This window comes from Lolium perenne, chromosome 6, assembly GCF_019359855.2.
Source record: "Lolium perenne isolate Kyuss_39 chromosome 6, Kyuss_2.0, whole genome shotgun sequence".
In the NCBI taxonomy this organism is placed as follows: Eukaryota; Viridiplantae; Streptophyta; class Magnoliopsida; order Poales; family Poaceae; genus Lolium; species Lolium perenne.
In genome coordinates, this window is record NC_067249.2 from 56647416 (window position 1) to 56663524 (window position 16109).

A 16109-nucleotide genomic window follows, 5' to 3' on the forward strand; every position below is an offset into this window, starting at 1 on the left:
TCCGGAAACCATTTATCACATGTACGGGTGTACGCTCGTCGGTCCTTGGCCGAGATGTGAACCGCGAGCCAGTTGTGCCTTGTGCGGCCTGGCTATCTGACCGACGCGCCCCCGTCAACCTCACCCATTCACCTCTAACGTCAATCTTGCCCCAAAGTCGAAGCAAATCGCATCACGCCGTACAAACCAGTTAACTAAGAGGCGTACGTCCGAAACAGCCATTAAACTACTGATGATAAGAACGATCCTTCCTCTTGCCCGAGAGACGACTTCCATCTGGCCCGGATGCGTGCGTCGCACCAAATCCATATGATAATATGATGTGATATCATTTCATATACTACTCCAGCACAGAGTGGAATTACATTTGTGCAAAGAGAGCGTACGGTACGGTTGACCTGTAGCGCCTGCAACTTACATCTTGGATTGGATTGCAAACCTCCATTGGAGCAAAGTCAAATGCTAGCACGGTGAGCGCCTCCCACGGCCGCGAGACGAGAAATGGAGGAGGGGAGAAGCATCGGGAGGGAGCACGGCTCGCAGCACAAGATGGGCAGCGGAAGGGTCGCGGCCGTTGCAGTTGCAGCCGGCGACGACCATATAGAGGTGGCGGCGGCGGCGACGGTGGCCGTCGCTTCTTCTTCCGGGCAACACGACGATGATGCGAACGGCGGCGCGCAGCAGGTAAACGTTCTCTCTCGCGCGATCCCCTCTCCGTTTTCTCCCCGTTGTGCGTGCAGAAACAAGCAATCGCAGGGTATATCAAAATTAATTGCCTGTTCTAAGATTGGAGGCGCGCTAATTAGCGACCAATTAGTCCTCTGATGGTTAATTTATGTTTGCTCGAATTAGTACAGTTGCAGTACGTAGTAGGAGTAGCTTTTGTTTTGCTGCATCAGTTGGCCAAATGAATTCATTGGTTCCATGATCAGACTGGTTGAAACGACGACCACAAGTAGTGTGAAATTTAAGCAGGTTTCCGTTCTTGGTTATTGGTTAAGAAACGATGAACAGATGTGTCTCATAGCTCTCATATTCTTACTGTTATGTTAATCCTCATTCCTGAATGGAGCGGTTCATTTGTTCTGGTCAAAAGTCAAAATTTCACCCCACTAGGCCGTCGAACAGTTTTTTTTTTTTTTTTTTGAAATGAGGCCGTCGAACAGTTATTAATATTAGAAAGTCGCAGTCTTTAACGGGCGTTACACATTAAGATATTCAACAGGACCATATAAAGCCCCACTTGGCAGTCTTAGCTCTAAAAGATTGTCCGCCACATCAGCACTATGCTAATGTGAATCTTAGAAAAAAAAAGCACTATCCTAACGTGTATGCATACCTCTAGTGATAACCGGTATCAATTGTCCATGGTAAGATAAATCAGTCGTTCCCCGCAAAAAAAAAAAAAGATAAATCAGTCGTACTAGAATCCTATTTTTTCGATAAATGAAATATATTAATATCAAGTGATACCAATTACACCTATCCTCTGCAACAACGCAATACCCTAATGGCAGTACGGATGCACATAACCACAAAAAGGAAGAATAACTCTTAAGAAAACAAAAATCCCATCAGGGTAATCCGGCCCTAACAACAATAATACATCCACCACCAAGACAACACTTGAACTCCAGGCTCTTTAAAAGCAACGCCTCTAAGAAGGAAACAGTGCACAAGCGTCACCATCGCCCGATCAAAGATCTTAGGTTTTCACCCTGAAGATAGTACCCGCTCTCAAAACAATGACTTCAACAAGTTCATTGCCAGGCACAACCAATCAATATCAGAACTTGGATTTTTACCCTAAAAGGTAAGACTCTGAACTTCACCTGTGTTGCCGTCCCCACTTGCATACTGCCGCTGTGAAACCCAGAACATCAGCGCAAAGACTCAAACCTCCATTGCTAGTCCTCCAATCCGGCTTTCATGATATTCTCGCCTCTTTGTCTTCACCATGGACCAAAATTTCACTTGATGGCAACAAAGAACAGAGTTTGCCGCTCCCTGCAGAACCAAACGGTCAGAATAAAAGCATGGTGCGCGAAGAGCAGGAGCTCCTGCGCACGACCAAATTCCACCCGATCCAGCAAACTCCAGGCATAAGTGCACTGTTACATTCTCCGGCGGTGACTTCCGGAACCCATCGCTCCGGCAAGATGAAGAAGGACTGGCCTCAAAATGATCTCCATTCTCACACAAGAGAAACCCTAGGACAATCACCTTTATTAGGCAGATCAGCATGCTCCCACGCCGCCGCCCGCTGGTTGGCGGAAGAAGAGGCTACCACTGATCGCAGACCCGTCAACGAGTCGTGTGCCGTCACCCCCAACACCGAAGTAGGCCACCAACGTCAGCCGCCGGGAGGAAGAGGCGTAGAGGACCCACCGGCCACCACCAGGCACGACCGCGCCACCGAAGAAGCCGGATCCGCAGCCGTCGGGGTCACCCCGCTGCCAGCCGCATCACCAAGCCAGCAAACCTTCATATCAAGCCTTTATTGAACTCAAACCTTCATATCAAAGCCGATACAAGCAGCAAGGTCACACACTCACACCTAGCTTCTGCACAGTAAGACCGCACATACGTAGAAGCAGAATTACAAAAGTACAGACGTGACTGAAAATGCTAAGAGTAGTGTGCCGATCCATATACTATGCTACTACCATCAATGTGGGGTGAAAATATTCTTTGCCACCTGTTCGTGTCACGAGCACATCACCATACATAACGAATGGTGTTCCAGTCTGCGAAGAATAAACCACGGCCGATGTGAGTTGGAAAATAAGCTGCAAAGAAGATGACTTTGTAGCATTAAAAACAATGTTATTTTTTACATAGCCATAGCGACAATAATAAGGTAACCGCTTTCAGCCGTGTTATGATTCTATCCTTGTGTTCTATACCTGGAAAACAGTTGTCAAAAATATTTACAACATTATGAGGTAGATACAAGTTCGAAGCCACTGTAATAACTGATCATAGGTCCATATAGAAGACGCAGTTGCACTTGAAGAATACATGTTTTATATTCTCGCCATGACAAATAAAATCAACACTCTGTGCTACCACGAGTGGACAACTGGACATATAGAAAAAACTTCAAGGTGTCCTCATCTTATTCACAAATAATTCTTATATGCATGAAATATATCGAAAAAAATCACTCAATACCCGGTGTCCTATGTACCTCTAGCCATAGGGGTACTTCCCTGTAACTGCTTTATTATGGTTGCTAGTTGCGTTATGCAAGGTTGTCTTTGGTTAGAATAATATCTTAAAGAAGACACCATTTAATTTTTAATGATAAATTTTCCGAATGCGTTTATTGTTAATTATTTGTGCATTAACGTGGACTGTCCTTTGTACATGGACTGCATGAGGAATTTACCATTCCCATGTAGATTCCATCATATAATTTCTCTTTTTATTTCAAAAATTATGCATGGCCATTAGAAGATCCCAAAAGTGAGAACTCCCGGTTTCCAGTAAAGGGAGATCCCCTTCAATCCTACGTATTTTTTCTCGGAAGGTTTTTTTCCATACCCTGCCTTTGTATATACTTGAAAAAATATTTATTAAGTAGGGCAGAAGTTTTAGCCTCGAGATCCTGAATCCCGAGGCCCTTAGTCTTTTGGACGACGACACATACGTTCCATTCACACAAATCTATACTTTTTTCTTAGTCTCCTTGCCAAAAAAAATCTTGAGCGAAAATAATTCATTCTTTGGATTACTCCATTAAGTACTTGGAACAAGATAATATATACTTCATCATATTGTTGAACATTGAATTTACCAGGACTAAACGACCACAGACAGAGAGTAGTTTCCTTTCCAAATGCTCACTCTTTCTCCAAGCGATTCCTCAATAATATTCCACTTGATATTTGAGAATCTTCCATAATACATTAGAATTCTCAAATATCTAATGGGGAGCTGGCCTAGTGGCCTTTCTCACAACCGGACATTTTGGTGTGCTGAGAGTTAAATTTTTGACTTGTGAGCTTCTCCGAAGCATGACAAATTGATCATGTAGAAACTGAAGTTTACACGCAAAAGTTTGTCAAATTCTGAATGCATAAACTCAAGCTTCTTATTTTCTTTAGATCATGCTCCACAAAAAGAATCATATCATTAGCGTACCACATGATTTTTCGGAATGTCTATCATTCTTCGAGTTCACTCGTCATGCATTTGAAATATAGTAGATTACGAAGAGTTTCTTTTGTTGGGAAAATTAGGCAAGTCTGTTATAGTTGTTTCAGTGCAGCGGTTCTTTTGCAAAGAGCCCCCAATGGCTCGGCCAGGATCTTCTTGCTTCACCAAGAACTCTCCTACCAAAACCTAGAGCACCAACAACAATGGTCAAGTCAAACACGATTCAAAGCATTATAGAAGACTTAAAATGACTAGACGAGCAGAGAAAGCCGTGGCTACGACTACTTATGTTAATACTTGTAAAATTTAATTGTTTTTCACTTATTAACTGTATTTGTTGTGAAAATTCTAAATGGTTGGTGTGGAAGTAGAATCAGGCATCACTAATGATTTATTCATGGAAATGTTGTGAGTGAGCACCATCACGCCCACACCCTCACTAACTTTGCGTTTATTAAAAGGGTTTGTTTGTCTGAGATTTTCTTACGTCACCTCAGAAAAGTTCAAAGAGAAGTGCAAATGAAGCACTGAGACATAGCAAATCCGTTATTAAAATGAAGAAAAAAAATCTGCAAAAAAAAGGATAAACGGGTTACAAGATTAGACTATTTCACACAGAAAAATCATTGGGAGAACATATAGTATGTGGCCTACACAAAAATTACACATGGTAGCAATTATATGTGAATATATAATTCTTCAAAGTTTGCCATTTTTTTCTCTCGAATAGCACATCTAGGCCTCAGTTTTTCTAGGTCAATATACCTTTAATTTTGTGCTACATTGTTGGATTTTTTTTTGATAGCCAAAAATCTCTAAAAAGATGTGGGGTACGTGTAGGTGTCATGGTGCTTAGAAAAATGATACTCCATCAGTCAGCTACACTAAACTTGTACTTTTGAGCAGGGACCGAGGTGGAAGAGATTTCTAGGACACGTTGGACCAGGATTTCTCATCTCCATGGCTTACCTCGATCCTAGCAGTTGTAAGCCCAAGCAGCCTAGTTCCATTCTTCTTTCCCTTGTGTTGGCTTAATTTCAATGTGGTTTCCTATGCCTCTTTCTAATGTATATGTCCATCTATGTTATTAATCCGATGGTAAGCCCTTGCTAAAAATTGGCGCACATGCGACTCATTGCAACTAGAGGCTTTGATTCAACAACTTCTGATCTAGAATACACTTCAATGAGTGTATTCTATGTTAATGAAGGATGTTGCAGAGCTGTCACAACCTAACACAAATTTCAGATACAATTTGTTATCCAGAATGGAGAAATTTAACCACCAAATACCACTTAATGGCAGATTTCTATAAAAGCTACCATGTATGTTAGATCTGAAAATATCTCTCCAGTTTCCATGTATTTAGCTCTATGTTGGCAGCCGCACATAAACTCACAGAAGTACACCAGTAGGTTGGCGACTTGCTTTGTGACAACCATCTGGATCGTCATCACTGTCAGGATTGCAACCTAATTGGTCTGGTGTTGTTGAAAAATATGGCGAGATATAACCATAAAGAATATGATAACATTTAGTTTTTGTTGCAGTCTTTGGTTACGTTTTCTCTTTGCTTTCTTCGAGAATGTACTAATTCTGACAGTTAAACTTTGCCCAACACACAGTGCAAACTGATTTACAGGCTGGGTACAGTCACAGATACGAGGTATAAATATTTGAAATATTCTTCTCCCTGTATCTTTTGTTATTGGATCTACTTATCCGAAATCTTAAAACTATTCCGTCCATCATTCTAGAATAGCTAAATATTGTCTATCTTCAGTTATTATGGGTTCTCTTGTTTGGGTTCATCTTCGTGTTGATTATACAGTCGTTGGCAGCGAAGCTTGGTGTCGTCACAGGTGAGATTATCATCAGCATGCTCTTGATGTGAAGTTATAATTGGTATGAAGATTAACACATATGCATAATGATAATTAGGAAGGCACCTTGCGGAGCTGTGTATGGGTGAGTACCCTAAGTATGTTAGATACGGCTTATGGTTTTTCGCTGAGCTAGGCGTGATTGCTGCCACTATACCAGGAGGTATTGAATCACTTGCTGCTCGTATTTTGTTTTTTGCACTTGTTTGAATTTTTGTTAACTGATATTTATGTATAGTTTATTTTTGTGTGTTAGTTAGAAATGATATTCTCTCCTTTGCATTTGATCTCCAGGGTACTCATGTCACGTGAGATGCAAATAGCGAAAATATAATATTTCAACCATGCATATAGAAAATCGGTGCGGATTTAGATCCGGTAGATATCCTTGTGGCTTGTTTAGGTAAAGAACCATCTTATCCCTTAGCAACACCTACAAGAAATATACAAATTCACGCTCAAATGTTGTCCCACATAGTACTATCACCGGTCTGCACAGTTCATGAAACAGAATGTGTGGTTATTAGAGTTTCAGGATTTTGGAACTTTTCAAGTGTGTTATACAAAGCATAAAGGGTCTAGAAAACATGTGTACAGGTTATACCAACCAAGGGTTGTAACATGAAATATTTTCTTATAGAATTTAGGGTTGGGATGAGGTCCTTTCTACAATATCTGGTTTATAAGTTAAATATATTATCAAGTAATGTAAAATTTTATATGTTTCTATGTTAACATTATTTATTCTTTGTGCAGTTTTAGGAACTGCTTTAGCATACAACATTTTGTTTGACATTCCGTTTTGGGCCGGTGTACTCATATGTGGAGCTACCATCATCCTACTTCTAGGATTACAGAGCTATGGGGTAAGACATTGAGTGTCTCTCTAAAACATAATAGACTGATCATTCAAGAACTTGCAATAACCAAAATGTACTTGATTCTGTACGCAAACAATATCATAACAACCACCACATGTTTTCTGTAAGCAACGAATTGGTATGTTTCCCTGAATTATCATACACCATTAACACTTTTCTGCCTTGAAGCTGATATTTTGTACATATGAACTATCAAATAAATATAATACTACAAAATATTGCTTCCAAAACTAGTCAATTCAATGATGACCGTACCCTCCATGGATTCAGCTATGTAGGTTGTGGCTAATGTAAGACAGTTGCGAGAGACTTCCTACATTAACATGATAATAATAAAGTTATCATTTCAACATTAATTATGTCATAGGAAAACACTATTTGACCTACACCCCCGTGTTTCTTGGCAACTCGTACATGATTTTTATGTCTTCATGTAATTTTGTTCTACCTAAGAAGTCGAGAAGAACGTAGGAAAATATAGACATGGCGTGAACTTTTTCTTGTTTATGTGATATACAAATATACATAATTTTTGTGATTTTACACTATGATGACTCATATATTTTTATTATGTTAATGTTTTCATTGAGAGTCAATACGACTGCAATTATTTGTATAGTACACATAAATGTTGAATTTAACAACATAAAATCATCTTAGGTGTAGAATAACATTTTCTGGACAAGGGGTGCTGAATAGCATTTCTATATATATATGCGTGTCATAATAAATGCACTAACATGTATGGTGTCTCCTTTTCTTAAGGTCCGAAAAATGGAGTTCATGATTGTACTTTTTATGCTCGTCATGGCCTCGTGTTTCTTTATAGAGTTGAACCAGGTCAATACTCCAGTGAGCGAGTTACTTGAGGGGTTATTTGTCCCAAGACTCAGAGGACATTATGCTATCTCAGATGCAGTTGCCCTGATCAGCGCTCTTGTTCTGCCGTAAGTATGAGACCTTTTTTTGCCTTGTTGGTTATTACTGTTGAAATTGTGTTCTGATGAGAATATCAGTTAAAGAATTTTCTAACAATCTAATATTTCACATAGGTGTACTTTGTTACTCATAACGTTACATATTTATGAATTGAGTGCCAATAGAGACATCATGAATAGTCAATCCATATTTATTGTTGAATTAATACATCCATTATTTAGACTATGTGAAATATTAGACAATGTTTTAACTAAGAAACATCATCTAATATTTCACTGCACCTATTAAACATCTATCCTCCAAGGATCTTTGACACATTTAAATGATGATATAAAAAGCACATTTAAATGATGGATCCAAAAAAAAGCTAAGTGACTAATCCACAAATGGATTTCTATCAGACAACATGGTTTTTGTCTAGCATGAAAATTAGAAAGACATTTATATATTTCTCTGATTTCAATTTTCTGACATAATAGGCACAATCTCTTCCTACATTCTTCTTTGGTTATATCAAGAAACATACCATCATCATGTGAAGCAGTTAAGGTAAACCTTTTGAATTGTATTTATGGTAAACCTTACAAAGTTGGCTAAACAAGGAGTTGTACTAATTCCTAGTATAATTTTGGAGAATAAAGTAAGTGAACATAATAAAAGTAGCTCTATACAAATGCGAGCTAATTTCATTACTGGCTAAAGGTGGCATAACTGAGAATATTATAACAAAATTATCGTTTTTGTAACTACAAATGGCTCCATATTATCCACATTATTTTTTACTTATTGCCAGAATACATGATGATAATATCAATAATATTTTTTTCAGGATGCATCGGTATTCTTCTTGATAGATAATGCACTCGCCTTATTTCTTGCGCTACTCGTAAATGTTGCCATTGTGTCGCTCTCTGCAACTATATGTGTTGATAATATTTCACTTGAGACTGAGACATGCAGCAGTCTTACTTTGAAGTCAGCATTCGTACTATTCAAGGTTAATACTTCTGGAAACATTATTATATCATTGGCCTTACATTTTAGATGTATAATGAAACATCTGTTGTAGTTATACGAAATGCATAGTACATAATTAATATAAATCCATTCTTATGTACACCTTTTGCTCTTTAACAGACACAATATATACATGTAGATGAATTACTTCGAAAGAATCAAATTATACAAATTGTGTAAATAAAAAATATACTCATCAAGGTAAATTACAACTGTTTGTTTCGCAGAATGTTTTGGGAAGGTCAAAATCAGTTGTGTACTGTTTGGCATTACTAGCTTCTGGACAAAGTTGTGCGGTGATTACCACATATTCAGGCCAATATATTATGCAGGTAGATTTTTTTTATTGAATGCAAGAGTTTGCAAAGTTAATATGTACTAGTTGCCAACTCATGCACCCGCATGGGCCAGTCTATTGTCTTGAGCTCCTTTGAAAATAAGGCCAATGCAAATACTCCATAGTCGATGTGAACCCAAAAAAAATAGATATCCATAAGGACATCTTTTTTGTGAATTATCATTTAAAAGTATTGAAACAATTCTTGCACCGGGATAAAAATCATGCCATTACAGGATTTATGTGCCATGTATACATATTGGACAACAAGAATTCTATATGCTAAATTTAGATCAGCTCTCGTTCAACCCAACAGGATAAATGGCTTATGTGTCTGTTGTCTCCGATCAAAGTGAGATTTTCCAGTGAGTTCATATTTAGTAAAGTAATGGATAAATAGATAGACAGATTTTGCATATGTGGTATAAATTCATGCAAGAAAACAATATCTGTTATAAAAAATAATTAGGGACATACGATTTTTTTCTCGAACTTACGGAATTGCAATGTGCACATACGAGTTCTATTACATGATGAGCTCATATCAGACCATACCACGGAATCATTCTAAAACTGAACTTAAGGTACGGGAATATAGAGGTAAAGTTATATGCTTGCTATAATTTCTGTTTGACTAAGAAGCTGTAGGGGAGGCTTGAAAATTATACAGTAAAAAGTTGTGGCTGCCATAGTTCTAGTGGACTAGAAAAAAAAAAGCATGTGTGTATAGAAATACCATTACTCACATACTTATTAACTATTCATATGTTATATACTTAGTGTGTCAAACCTGAGAAATACATTCAAGCCCAAGTTTTGAAAATAACATAGGATATTTATATTAATTCGTTGACATGATTTCTCCTAATGTTCCTTCAGTGTAAAGCATTTACCATGAATTTTGCAGGGATTCTCAGGGATGAGAAAGTTAATCATATATCTCGTTGCTCCCTGTCTCACTGTGGTGCCTACTTTGATAATTTGTAGCATCGGTGGTGCTTTACGAGTTCGTCAACTTATCAATATAGCTGCGGTGACTTCTCTAGTTCAACTCATTGCAGAAAATTGAACGTACAAGATATGCAAATGTTTTATAATGGTTTTTTTGTGTGTGTTACAGATCATATTATCCTTTGTCCTGCCATTTGCTCTCATTCCTCTCCTCAAATTCAGTAGTTGTTCCTCAATGGTAGGACCTTACAAGAACTCAATATCTGTAAGTTATACTATGCTTATGCTTATAATCAAGTTTACATGTGGAATTATCTTACCAAGATAACTTGTGTAGTGTGAATACAGCAAGAAGATTTGATTAGGAGGGTTTCTGTGAATCCTGTTTTAAAAAATAAATGCTCTTGTTAATGATAGGTGGGTTCATGTCCTACGTACGTGTTAGTGATATTTAGAATAAAGAATTATGGACCCTCTAGATTTGATTGTGCTTACTGAAAAGAACCAAAAATGCACGATAATTATCCAGATGGCGCATGGTAGAATAAAAATGACTTATTAACATGGAATTCCGACAATAATAAAAAGTCTGGAAGAGATAGTACCAAGTACCATTTTTAAATAAAATGTATAATTATTTCACACATTCTTGTTAGAATTGTACTTGGGCACCACTTTGACCCATTTTCATCACAAGACCTAGCTACCCTGACCTCTATGCAGCCAATCATCACCAACCATACCCTGAACTGAAAAGGTGTAAGATGGAAACAGTTGTAGGCTGTGCCAAGCGAGGAGGATAGGAATGTGTTAGGGCACAACCTGAATCATGCATACAATTGGTTACTTTTTATACCATAAACTGTTCGTTTGTTAGGGCTCCATCCTTAAGTACTGTTTCTCATCATATTTAATGTTTGTTTATTTTTTTCTACATGGTTCTTACATTGATTTGCACCTTAACTCTGTAGATCACGCGAACCTCATGGATCCTGTCTATGGTGATCATCAGCATCAATACTTATTTCTTTTGTAATAGCTTCATCAGTTGGCTTGTCTATAGTGACCTACCAAGGTTTGCTAAAGCAATAATTAGCACCCTTGTCTTCCCTTTCATGGCGGCCTATGTTGCTGCGGTCATATACTTGGCTCGCAAAAAAGTTAGTATCAATGTGGCACTACCGTCCAGATCAGTTTCTTGTGGGATTGAAGTGGAAGAGGTGCGAATAGAAGATGGTCGATAGTACTGAAGGTTTGGCTTGCTAGGTTGGAATCATGTTTTGGACACATTTTGATTTCTTCGAGAATGAACATGTTCTCGTGTACTGATTCGATTCCATAGAGGCTCTTGTAACCATGGTAGGACCTAGCATCCCTCTTCTCCGGACAAACTACAGACTAAAGTGCATAAGATGATTTTGATCTGTAGTTTGCCCGGGTTTCAAAAAGTTTCTAGGTCCACCACTGCTTGTAACTCTTCGATCAACGAAGCATCGACTAGTTCATGTATAGCATAAGGTGTATATATTTTAGTTAGTCAATTGTTTGTCATGTAAGCTCAACTATGCACCCAGTAGAATGAACTACTTGTGATTGTGCCTAACCAGGGATGCTTTGTATTCACATCTGCTTTTCATTATGCACTCTCTTAAAATATTTATTTTATGAAAAACTTGCTTCTAACTGGCCGATTTTCATCAAAGTGACAAGAATACAGAGGAGGTGATTTTGAATATAAGATATGCATGCCTAGTGTTCAAGGCCTTTGCTTTAAAGCAAGTAAACCAAACTGTGTACCCTAAATTCGCATTGCAACTGTTTTCATTATTGGCAGCGTTGAAAAGTCCAACAAGATGTGGGAATGCTTCATAACATAGCCTAGCCAAATCGATGGCACGCCACGTAACTCTTTATGGTAAAGGCACTATCACTGAACAGACACATGTAAGCTGATAATGGTACCACTGAACAGCTACAGCGAGAAATATAAATCAGTCTTGATGTTTAGAGTTGTCATCACAGATAAGGGTTAGATTACTACTTCTGCCTGAAACAATATTTGTTTCTCATTGAGAATGAATCAGGAATCATTGAGTTCAGGCAGACTGATACAGCATAGAAGTAGAGTTCATCACAGAGGCAAATCTGATACATGATGAAAATTCATGAGGTACTTCTATACCTAATAATAAAGGAGCTAACGTTTCCGTGGTTTGGTCCGTCAAATACGCTTTGGTCCCGTTTTATTATGCGCTTTCGTCCGTCGTCCTGTTTCTATGTGGCACCGCGTCCTTGGCAGCATCTACCTTGCGTACATATATGGATGGAGCAGAGTCCAATACGAACTAAAACAAACGATCGAGACCTGCATCGTGCTTCTACATGAACTAAAACAAACGAGGCTTGCATCGTGCTTCTATATACTACTATGTCTCCAGCCCGATCCGCTCATTATGTCTTCAGCCCGAGACACCCGTTCTCCACCGCCGACGCACCCGACGAGGTTGGAGAGAAACCAGCAGCGTCCAATGGCCAGGCGGCCCAGGCCCCGTGCCGTTCATCCAGTGCCATCTCGATTCTTGAACCTTCTCCTAACGATGGATGCGAGTTAGCGATTCGGCGAACATCGGACGGAAGCGAAGTCGATCAGATCATTGGTGAGAAGACACGCAATCTAGCGATTTGGCGAACATGGCTGACTGAAGCGAAGTCGATCAGGTCGTGGACGAGAAGAGCAAGATGATCACGACTGGTCAGCTCACATGGAAATCGCGTCCAAAGTGAACCACGACGCGGCAGGCGAGACGGCACGCCAGGACCTCAGGGTTCGTCGGTAGGTTATGTGGATGAGCCAGCGGTGACCACCGGCGAGGCCGGGCAGCAGACGGCATACGAGCAGCGGACTGGCAGCATGACTAGGAGCCTGAATCCCTCACGGAACAAGCCTAGGATGCTACCATTGTGGATTCGTGCACCGACATGAGTATGGCATCTACAAGTTGGACGTCGACGCTGATCCGGACGAACACGTTGGCTCCGACTCTGCACGCCTCCGGTCATCTTGGGAAATCCGGTACGCGCAGGCGCCGTCCACCACCTTCGGAAGCTTCATCATCACCATGGGCGCCGGGTCCGGCGAACATCCTCAGGAAAACCATTACTTGCAGTACAACTCCGGCGGGAGGTAGATCATCACCATGGAGGCTGGGGCGCTGGTCACGGTGGCCATTCTGACAAGCTCACCGAACGCGATGGTCTCACCTTTGTCACTGCGCGTATCAAGAAAGCTCCACGATGCCGATGCTAATTTAACTAATGAAGCTCCTAACGAAGTACTCCGTAGTAGAAGTCTGCTTAGCATTACAGTCAGTGACTTGCGTTATCTTTAAAGAGCTACCAGTTCAGAGCAACATGCACACCTACGTATCTTCCTGGCGAAGCGACGACATGCTTCGGTGCGCGCGCGGGGCACTGCACGACTATAGACTGCAGCGACAGCGACAGAAACCGGTTCCTCACGGTGCTTCAGGCAGCTTGACATCAGGGCGCACGCGGTGCACCAGCTGGGGGCTGGGGCGATCTATGTGTCGTTCGTGGACAACTTGTTCGCGAGACGCCAACCTGTTCGAATATGACACAGTTTCATTATAACTATTTGCATGATCTAAATAAGGCGGATCATATGCAAGATAATAAGAATAAGAAGACGCTTCAGTCTCCACGGTTGATTCCGGCGCCCCAAGGCCTTGTAAGGGGAATGTAGGAGTTGTGCAGAAATATGGAGGGAGTTTGCTTGTGGGCATCAGTTATAGTACTGCAGGAGGGTATTACTGGCCAACATGCCGAGGTATTCGCCTCCCGTGAAGCTCTCCGCCTTGTGCTTGATTTTCAGGTAACTGATATGGTGATTGCCTAAGATTGTCCGGCTGTGTAAAATATAGATGCACATAATATTGCTAGGAGTTGTTCAATTTAAATTCTGAAAGATATGCGTGTGGTAAAAAACTACCTAAGAGAGAGAGGAAAGAGGCTTTTGTTTCCGAAATAGGTTTGCTGAATCTGAATTATCTGAAGATTCAAAATAGTACCATGGGCATTCTAAACATTTTAGGGAAGCTCCATGTAGTTTTATTAAAAAAATGATGCCTTTGAAGGGTATTTAAAATAGAGAGAAGGAAAGCCCATTTAGGGTTTTAAATTTCCTCAATGCAAAATTTTCTTCTTATTGCTCAAGAAAGGAGTGAAATTCTACGTGGCATAAAAGCGTTCTAAATTAACCCGTAGCAATGGACTAACATATCAACCGAAAAAATCATACAATGTCGCACCTTCTCCCCATAAGAACTGCCACCAACTGTGGTGGGAAATTCAGATAGTTACTGATTTATAAACGTACATATGAAATGTTGTCAATAAAAGATGACGATGGTGCCCACCATTATTACTTGTTGCAGTATTACAAGTCGGTGTAGCGAGCGGATAGCGCTATGTGATTATTGGGTATATACCTAATAATAAAGGGAGCTAAGGTTTCTGCCAAAATTTTCGTCCAACTTTTTATTTCCGTTTTGCCCTCCCACCAAAATACATAATACGCTAGATTGCCACGTACCGGTTCAGTTTATACCGTTTGGGTCTTCCTCGTCCTCTTAAGCCTCATGCTCCGATTCGAGACCACCCGAGAGACCCTGCCACCGGAGAATACGCCGTCCGTTCCTGTTCGCCAGTGTTGGCTCTGTCCCGCTCCCGCTCCCGCCCCAGTCCCCCCTCCTCAGCTCTCCCTAATCTCGCATCGGCGGCGCCCGTCGGGAGAGGTGGTCTCGGCGGCAGAGAGCGATCCGCGTCGAACGCGAGCTGGGGATGGTCGGCCATGCCGGTACGCCAGAAGGACGTCGCGACGACATGGGCCACTTCGCGTCCGGGGGAGGTATTCCAAGCGGTAGGCGATCCTGACCCGCGTCGCCTGCGAGCTAGAGAAGCTCAGCCATGGTGCGAGGCCCCGGACGTCTCTTTCCCGGTGGAGGAACTGAAACGCCGTGTCCCCCTGGCAGGTGTCCGCCCATCCGCGCGTTGGGTGAGTCCCTGGTAGGAGACTAGGAGTATTGCGTCGATGAGGCTCTGGAGGACGTTGAGGCTGGCGCTCCTGCTATGGAATGTGTCTCTTTGATGAGCACGCATGAAACATGTTTGTGGAAATGCCTGAGTGATTGTACGGTGTTGGTCTTTCACAGTTTTGGTACAGAGGTGGGAGATGGCTCACAATGGGGTCGTGGTAGTGGTGCGGGGATGACGAACCACTTTCCTGCGACGGCCGACAGGGCGTGGTGAGGAGCAGGCCAAGACGTGCATGCGTCGAGCAGCCTCCTGCCATGATGTTGATCTGCTCTCGGACTTCCTCCGCGCCTTTTTTTTTGGACAAAGTTGTCTGCTCCATGCGCGTGTGACTGGTTGTGCCGCCTTCTGTGCTAGCTATGTGCGTGTGGATTCTAGACGTAGGATCGAATTGCTATCTGATTCCTAGCTGACTGTCCGTGGATGATACTCGTACATGCTACAAGTGCAAATAATTGTTTGCAATGTCAAATCTATTTAATTTTAGAAAAAAAATCCACATCTTAATTCATTCCGTTCGTCTTTCTTCACAAACTCAAGCATGCAGGCAAATAATCTAGATAAATGGATAGATTGCCTGCTTTACATTTAGTTCATATTTCACCATATTTCAATTACTAATGGATAAATTGATCTGTAACAATACACATTTTTGTTTCATGCAATTGGATTTTTTTACCATGCCACCACAGACTTTTTCTCAAATCAGGCCCATACCAGAAATTTACAAGCAACCCGATAGCAGCCATACTCTGAGTTGAATAGTCCCACATCGGTCCCTTACAATAAGTGCCACCGGTTTATATACGTTGAAATTTCCCTGGAGTA

The 16109-nt window shown here is 41.0% G+C and overlaps 1 protein-coding gene across 2 annotated transcripts; it reads left to right on the forward strand.

Moving 5' to 3' along the window:
• The first annotated feature begins 223 nt into the window (after nt 1-223).
• Nucleotides 224-11792, forward strand: LOC127308062 (metal transporter Nramp4). Of its 2 annotated transcripts, XM_051338824.2 has the most exons (13): nt 224-684; nt 5068-5146; nt 5787-5827; nt 5945-6023; nt 6103-6207; nt 6801-6910; nt 7691-7872; nt 8344-8413; nt 8694-8861; nt 9109-9213; nt 10126-10251; nt 10339-10434; nt 11141-11792. In XM_051338824.2, the coding sequence occupies exons 1-13, from the start codon at nt 502-504 to the stop codon at nt 11411-11413; spliced, it is 1617 nt and encodes a 538-aa protein (XP_051194784.1). In that variant the 5' UTR covers nt 224-501; the 3' UTR covers nt 11414-11792. The 2 variants fall into 2 exon arrangements, with proteins under 2 accessions (XP_051194784.1, XP_051194785.1); XM_051338825.2 differs by lacking the exon at nt 224-684 and having other exon boundaries at nt 5063-5146; nt 6107-6207.
• The last annotated feature ends 4317 nt before the right edge of the window (nt 11793-16109 follow it).

Excerpts from the sequence above, each read along its gene's own strand:
- LOC127308062 (XM_051338824.2), top strand. The coding sequence starts at position 502 with ATGGAGGAGGGGAGAAGCATCGGGAGGGAGCACGGCTCGCAGCACAAG. Across the intron at positions 6,024-6,102 it reads GAAGCTTGGTGTCGTCACAG|GAAGGCACCTTGCGGAGCTG; the intron begins GTGAGATTATCA and ends AATGATAATTAG. Across the intron at positions 6,208-6,800 it reads TGCTGCCACTATACCAGGAG|TTTTAGGAACTGCTTTAGCA; the intron begins GTATTGAATCAC and ends TTCTTTGTGCAG.